We start from the raw sequence: 7,425 nt of genomic DNA, 5'->3' as shown, positions 1-7,425 counted from the left end.
AACTCTTGGAGGAAAATAGGCAGAACACTAGATGACATAAAATCAAAGCAAGATCCTCTATGACCCACCTCCTAGAGTAATGGAAATAAAAACAAAAGTAAACAAGTGGGACCTGATTAAACTTAAGAGATTTTGCACAGCAAAGGAAACTATAAGCAAGGTGAAAAGACAACCCTCAGAATGGGAGAAAATAATAGCAAATGAAACAACTGACAAAGGATTAATTTCCAAAATATACAAGCAGCTCATACAACTCAATACCAGAAAAACAAACAAACTAATCAAAAAGTGGGAAAAAGACCTAAACAGACATTTCTCTAAAAAAGATATACAGATAGCTAACAAACACACAAAAAGATGCTCAACATCGCTCATTATTAAAGAAATGCAAATCAAAACTACAATGAGGTATCACCTCATACTGGTCAGAATGGCCCTCATCAAAAAGTCTACAAACAATAAATGCAGGAGAGGGTGTGGAGAAAATGGAATGCTCTTGCACTGTTGGTGGGAATGTAAATTGATACAGACACTATGGAAGATGGTATGGAGATTCCTTAAAAAACCAGGAATAAAACTACCATATGACACAGCAATCCCACTCCTAGGCATATACCGTGAGGAAATCAAAATTTAAAAAGACACATGTATCCCAGTGTTCATTGCAGCACTGTTTACAATAGCTAGAACATGGAAGCAACCTAGATGTCCATTAACAGATGAATGGATAAGGAAGTTGCAGTACATATACACAACAGAATACTACTCAGCCATAAAAAGGAATACATTTGAGTCAGTTCTAATGAGGTGGATGAACCTAGAACCTATTACATAGAGTGAAGTAAGTCATAAAGAGAGAGATAAATATATTCTAATGCATATATACGGAATCTAGAAAAATGGTATTGAAGAATTTATTTACAGGGCAAAAATGGAGAAACAGACATAGAGACTAGACTTATGGACATGGGGAGAGGGGAGGAGAGGGTGAGATGTATGGAAAGAGAAACATGGAAACTTACCATATATAAAATAGATAGCCAATGGGAATTTGCTGTATGGCTCAGGAAACTCAAACAGGGGCTTTGCATCAGCCTAGAGGGATGGAATGGGGAGGGAAATGGGAGGGAGGTTCAAAAGGGAGGGGATATATGTATACCTATGGCTGATTCATGTTGAGGTTTGACACAATACAACAAAATTCTGTAAAGCAATTATCCTTCAATAAAAAATTAATTAATTAAAAATAAATAAACTCAAAACACTTCTGACTACTTCCTTCATCTCCTTTTGGTCCACACACCCTACTGCTACATGCTCAGTCTTTGTTGCCATGTTGAGGCTTTCACTAGTTGAAGCAAATGGGAGCCACTCTTCGTTGCGGCACTTGGACTTCTCATTGTGATGGTTTCTCTTATTGCAGAGCACAGGCTCTAGGTATGTGGGCTCAGTAATTGTGGTGCATGGGCTGAGTTGCTCCGAGGCATGTGGGATCTTCCCAGACCGGGGATCAAACCCATGCCCCCCTGCATTGGCAGGAGGACTCCTAACCACTGGACCTCCAGGGAAGTCTCTTGAGTTTCTGTTGATAGTGTGTGCGAGCATGCTAAGTCGCTTCAGTCATGTCTGACTCTTTGTGACCCTATGGACTGTAGCCTGCCAAGTTCCTCTGTCCACAGGATTCTCCAGGCAAGAATACTGGGGTGGGTTACCATTTGCTTCTCCAGGTCTATTGATAGTAGCCTTAATTAAATTCTGATTGAGACAGATTGAGCAGATTTGGTCTCAGTCTCTATTTGATCAGATTAATGAGAGTGGCACCACTGCCTGTGGGTAGCTAAGGGGCAGCCCTTCAGGGATACTGCTGGTGATATTACAGCTTTAGGTTAGAAACCTGCAGTTAGTTCCTGAACCTTCTCTGAAAGATGGAGGGTGAACAAAGGGTCAGCCCTGTGGAGATCTTGCTCCACAAGAGAATGGTTCCATTCCTCTTCCTCAATGGGGACTGAAATTGAGATTGGTTGTCTTCGAGATGGTTTGTGTTTGGAAAGGATGTGGACAACTTGGAATACTGAGGGAACACACAGCCTTTGCTGCAGCCCGGAGCCTGAATGAAGGTGGGAGTACAACACTTCTGACCAAGTGACCACCAGTACTTGTATCATTATATAAGACTGAGTAACTCAGCCTCAATGTGGGCAATAGGATGATGAATCATCTTGAGGTCAAATAACACCTGTAGTGCAGGTTTCCCTAGAGCAGCTGAAGAGACCTCAGAAGACAAAAGACAGGAAGGCTAAGAGCTGGGGCATGCCCACCAGGAAGCCTTTTGTGATGGCCCTAGCCATTTTTGTTTCTTCCTAGAACTATGTAAACAGTCATATCTAGTGCATGCTTTAGTTTTTACATTCTTCCTATATTTTCATTCCCATCAGGCAAGCGTGATGCTCCAGGTGCTAAAAGCTTCTACTTTGAAGCAAGTGCTACAAACCCACTCATTCAGCTCTGCTAGTCTTTATAGATGTTGATCCTCTGCCTAAGACTGCTTCTCCCCTCTCAGGCTCAGGCCCTTCTGTGCTGGTCCAAGTACTGGCACCTGCATCTTTTCCAGCAGCTCAGGTCACTCTGGAGTGACATGGAGGGTTTACACATCTCCCACCACCACACTGTGGTACCCATAAGGATGGCCTGTGTTTTAGGCTTTGCTTATTATCTAGCACCAGGCACATGACAAGAGCCCTCCCTGTGGGATGAGCACAAATGTCCATGATGGAGAAGGATGAGGTCAGAGGCTCTGGGCTGGTGGTCTATGGTGAGCCTCTGCCTGGGCCAGAAAGACATTCTCTATCAAATTGGGCTTGTTCAATGCCTAGCCAGGACACACCAGGCCAGAATGTGGGGAAAGGGGCATAAATGTCTCAGCCATTGGGTCAAGGGCAGGATGATTTCTGGGCCAGAAACTAAGAGGAATGAAATCTGAAAGGGAAGATTCTCTGGCAGCCTTGGACCAGCATCTTCCATCACCACCACCCCTCCAGCTCTCTGTGAACACAGCTACAACAGGCCCCCAAAGCCCTTTCTCATGAAGCTACAACAGTTTGAGAGAATTTTGTCAAAGGAACTAAGATAAATAATACAAAATAAAAACAAAGAGTTCCAAGAAACAGACTTGCTGGATCTAAAGCAGAAATACCTAATTCTGACTCCAAAAACTGACCCAAAATTTGCCCAGTGGCTTTCTACTTGCTGGGTCCAATTGGTACCCTCATCACCTAGGGCCACAGATGAAGAGCTGGTTTGTGGGGAATGGGCATGAGTGTGGCCTGGGCACGTGGAGATGAAGCAGTCCCAACTCCAGCTCAAGGGCAGATCTACTTGGGAAAGGGTCGCTCCCTGGAAGCAGGAACGCCCCTCCTCCCCATGGGTCAAGGCCAGCTCTGTCCTCACCAATGGGTGTTCAGGGCCAACAGAAGCAGAGGGAGGCCCACACTAGGACACAGTTTCCTCAAAGATGGCCTCTGAGACTATGGAAAAGCCTGAGTTCTCTGGAAAGAAAGGAAGAAGGGAGCAGCACACAGCAGGCTGGGGCACACCCAGGGATAAGAGGAGAGATGGTATGCTTTGGTCATCAGGATGGCCTTCTCAAGTGTGTGAACAAGGCAGGCACAGAGCCCGGTGCTGCATGGGGGTCAGAGGGCCTGAGGCAGAGAGGAACAAACAGCAGCAGAGCTGGAAGGCAGCCAGACTATGAGGGTTTCAAGAGTGGCTTGCTGGGTGCTGACAAGGCAGCCTTGGTGGAGTGTGCCTGTGGACTTTCTTAGAAACAGGAGGGGCACAAGTTGGAGGAGGAGGAGGCGGGGACAAAAGGAGGGTTCTTTCAAGAATGAGGAGGTCTGAGCAGAGGAAAGAAGGAGGATCAACAATCAGACAGATCAGATGGAACAACATCAGGAGGTGCAGAAGAAGGGACTGAGCAAAGAGGTCTCTAAGCCCACATGCTTCTCTGGGACACAGTGGGGGGAAAAGGATGGGTGAGAAGACTGAGAAAGGAGGAAAAACATGGACAGCTGAGAAAGACAGCAGGATTCTGCCAAGATTCCCTGTAATCTCTCCAGTAAATAACAGGTAGGCTGTCTGCTGGAAATTTAGAGCCAGAGGCAGGTTTGAAGGTTGGGGAGAGGGTTGGAGCAAGTATGGAACAGCCTTGGGGGTTTCTCTAGAGCACTGCTTCTCAAGTGTAATGTGCATGCCAGTCACCTGGGATCATGGTAAAAAGTAGGTTCTGATTTAGTAGGTCTGGGCAAGGATTCTGCATTTCTAACAAGCTCTCACTAATGCTGAAGCTGCTGGTTGAAGGACCACATTGGGAGGAGCAAGGATTTAGAGTCAGATAAGGTGAACTCCGGGAGTTGGTGATGGACAGGGAGGCCTGTTGGTGCTGCTGCTGCTGCTAAGTCGCGTCAGTCGTGTCCGACTCTGTGCGACCCTACAGATGGCAGCCCAACAGGCTCCTCTGTCCCTGGGATTCTCCAGGCAAGAATACTGGAGTGGGTTGCCATTTCCTTCTCCAATGCATGAAAGTGAAAAGTCAAAGTGAAGTCGCTCAGTGGCGTGCTGCAATTCATGGGGTCGCAAAGAGTCAGACACAACTGAGACTGAACTGAACTGAACTGAACTGAAGCAGATGGAGAAAAAGACTGGCAAAAGAATTCATCTTCAGGGGAGACTACCTTTGATAATCTCACCTGGGGTAAAAACTGAGACCTTGAGAAGTCTGAGTGGGAGTGACAGCCCCGGCAGGTGAGGGAGCATGGAGAGACAGAGATGGTAGAGGACGGAGGTCAGGAAGGGAGGTGCAGGGGGAGGGGTGTGCCCCTAGAGTGGTAGGAAGCTCAGCAGTGGCTCTGGACCTCATTTGGATCCTTATGGGGTGGACCACTAACTGCACATCTGGAAGCCCCCCAAAAGAGGATGGGAGTCAGCTGGGACAGAAAAGAGATATTCCAGGGGTGTCTGAATGAAGCAGCAGGCTGGACAGGCCACCCCCATGCTCTTTTGCAGGAAAGTGCTGGACTGTTTCTGAGCTTGTTCAAACCTTGGCCAGGACACACCAGGCCAAAATGTGGGGAGAAGGGTAGAAATGGCTCAGCCCTGGGATCAAGGGTGAGATGATTTCTGGGCCGGGAACTAAGAGGCATGAAATCTAAGAGGGGAACTTCTCTGGCTAGGGAGCAAGAGGAAGTGAATCTTAACTCAGTATCCAACTCTCATCAAAACCTAAGAGGTGTTTGAAAGGCAGAGGTTGGAAACAAGAGTGCTTTCGTTTTAGGCAAGTCACGGACTGAACTAAGTGTAGCGGGTGCAGCGACTGCGTTCTGCCCGTCTGGGGCCCAGCCTAAGGGAAAGAGGTTTGAGACCCAGGCTGAGGTGAAACCGAGGTCAGGGGAAAGGCGGGAAGGACGGCCCGGGAGAGCAAAAAACATCAAGAGTAAAAGCTGGAAGGCGTCGAATTGAGCGGCAAGTGCAGGAACTGGGCATCAGCGCCGAGAGTGCGGCGGGCACTTGGGAGACGAAGATAGCGGAGACCAAGCCGGGGCTTAGTCCAGTGGCGACCTAGAGGCGGCGGCGGATTCTGAGCGCGGGGCCGCTCGCTCCTCCGGCTTCGGCCGGGCTCCCCCACCGCGCAGGCCCGTGTGCTCCTTGCCTGGGCCTCCCGGGTCCAAGCTGGTCCCTCCAGTCCCTTCCCGCTGCCTCGACCAGGCCGCAGACCCTAGCGCCGGCGACCGACTCGCCAGGGTCCGCCCCGCCGCGGCGGCCCGGGCCCGGCCGCTCCTCCCCCGATGATGTCACGTCCCTGGCCGCCCCTCGGCCGGCCGCGCCGCCCCGCCCCCGCCTCCCCCGGCCCCCAGTCCCCTGGGCCCGCCCGCTCCCGCCATCCCTCCTCCCGCCCGCGCTCCCTCCCTTCGGCTCCCGCTCCCCAGGGAGCGGCGGCGGCGGCGGCGGCGGCGGCATGGCCCGGGCCCGCGGCCAGGCCCCGGGGAGCTGCGGGCGGCGGCGGCCGCGGCGGGGCAGCGCGGGAACCGGCCCCCGGGGGGAGTCGGCGGGGCTGCTACTGCTGCTGCTCCAGGTGCTGCCGCCCGGGGTTGCGGCAGGGCCGGGGCGCCGGGGCACGCGGGGCGCCGGCGGTGTCTGCTGGCCCAGCGCTGCCCCTGCCTTTCCTCGGGACGCGCGGCTGCTCCTGTTCCTGCCGCCGCCGCCGCCGCCGCCGAGCTCCGCGCCCGCAGCATCCTCCTCCCGGATGGTAATCAGCGCCCCGCGCCGGCGCCGCGGGCGGGCGGGCGACCGGGGGGTGGGGGCGGCGAGGGGAAAGGGCGGGCAGCCCCGCGCCCCCGCCTCGCCTGAGACAGTTCCCGGGGCCTCGGGCCCCCCACCCCCTCCGACGACCGCGGCCCTGGGCAGCCGCCAGAGCGCGCCTCTGCGCGGACCGGCTGCCGGCTCCGCTCCTCGCCCTCCCCGCCCCGCGCGCAGTCCGCCTGCTGGCGCTCAGGCCGCGGGGAAATCCCTCCATCTCCCCGCCCCGCGCCCGGGGAGGGGAGGGGACAGCGCTTGCGGACCCGCTTTCTCCGAGGGAGCGCCCAGGAAGCTGGCGCGCACTGAGTGGCCGGGACGGCCGCTGCTTGCACTCCTGCAGTCGCCGGGTGCCGTTAGGCGCACGGAGCTAGGACGCCCGGCAGCCTCGGCGGGATCGGATCCCCGGCGGTGAGGGCGCCCACTGACTGCGCGCCCTTATGTTCCCTGCTCAGGACGCTCTGCCCCGCGGCGGGCTGAACCTGAAGGAGGAGCCGCTGCTGCCCGCGGGCCTGGGCTCGGTGCGCTCCTGGATGCAGGGCGCGGGCATCCTGGACGCTAGTACCGCGGCGCAGAGGTAAGCGTTCGGACGCGACTCGGCGCGCTCCGGTTGGACGGCTCCGTGCCGCCTTCGCTCAGCTTGCTGAACTGCTGGGGCGAGGGGTTGGACGGAGCCCTAACTCTGCACTGTCCCAGCAAGCTCTTGCGCCCACCCTGCCCTGAGCGCCTGTGCTTCTTCCAGAGCATGGGGGAGGGGGCAGCCGGGGCGGGGCTTCTGCCTCCACTCCTGGATGTCCCGACTCTGATTTCTGACTATCGCTCGCGTGCCCAGTGGTCCATGGCTCAAGAGGAGGAATTCTCCCGGCTCCCCGCAGTCCCCCAGCCACCAGTCGTCAAGGAATTGCTGACCCTTCCTTCTCAGGCAGCTTAAGTGCCCCTCCTTGTCCAGTTCCACGGATCTCTGCCAGGAAAGGCACAAAACCCAGCCACCTTACTGCTTTCTCTAATCCCTCAGAGTTGGAGGATGGGGGTGTGCGGGAGCCGGCGAAGCGGCTGCAGGGTGAAGAGTGGGGAAGA

At 54.2% G+C, this 7,425-nt stretch overlaps 1 protein-coding gene across 2 annotated transcripts in view; it reads left to right on the top strand.

Annotated features, from left to right (window-relative positions):
- The first annotated feature begins 6,010 nt into the window (after nt 1-6,010).
- Nucleotides 6,011-7,425, top strand: part of EBF4 (EBF family member 4) — a 61,756-nt gene continuing 60,341 nt past the window's right edge. For both annotated transcript variants that reach the window (XM_055544373.1, XM_055544372.1), the window contains exons 1-2: nt 6,011-6,301; nt 6,804-6,925. In XM_055544373.1, the coding sequence (XP_055400348.1) occupies nt 6,011-6,301; nt 6,804-6,925 (413 nt within the window). The remainder of the gene's footprint in view (nt 6,302-6,803; nt 6,926-7,425) is intronic.

Source organism: Bubalus kerabau, chromosome 13, assembly GCF_029407905.1.
Source record: "Bubalus kerabau isolate K-KA32 ecotype Philippines breed swamp buffalo chromosome 13, PCC_UOA_SB_1v2, whole genome shotgun sequence".
NCBI classification, from domain to species: Eukaryota; Metazoa; Chordata; class Mammalia; order Artiodactyla; family Bovidae; genus Bubalus; species Bubalus kerabau.
Note: the sequence above shows the minus strand (reverse complement) of the source record. Positions and strands in the feature narration are given on the sequence as shown.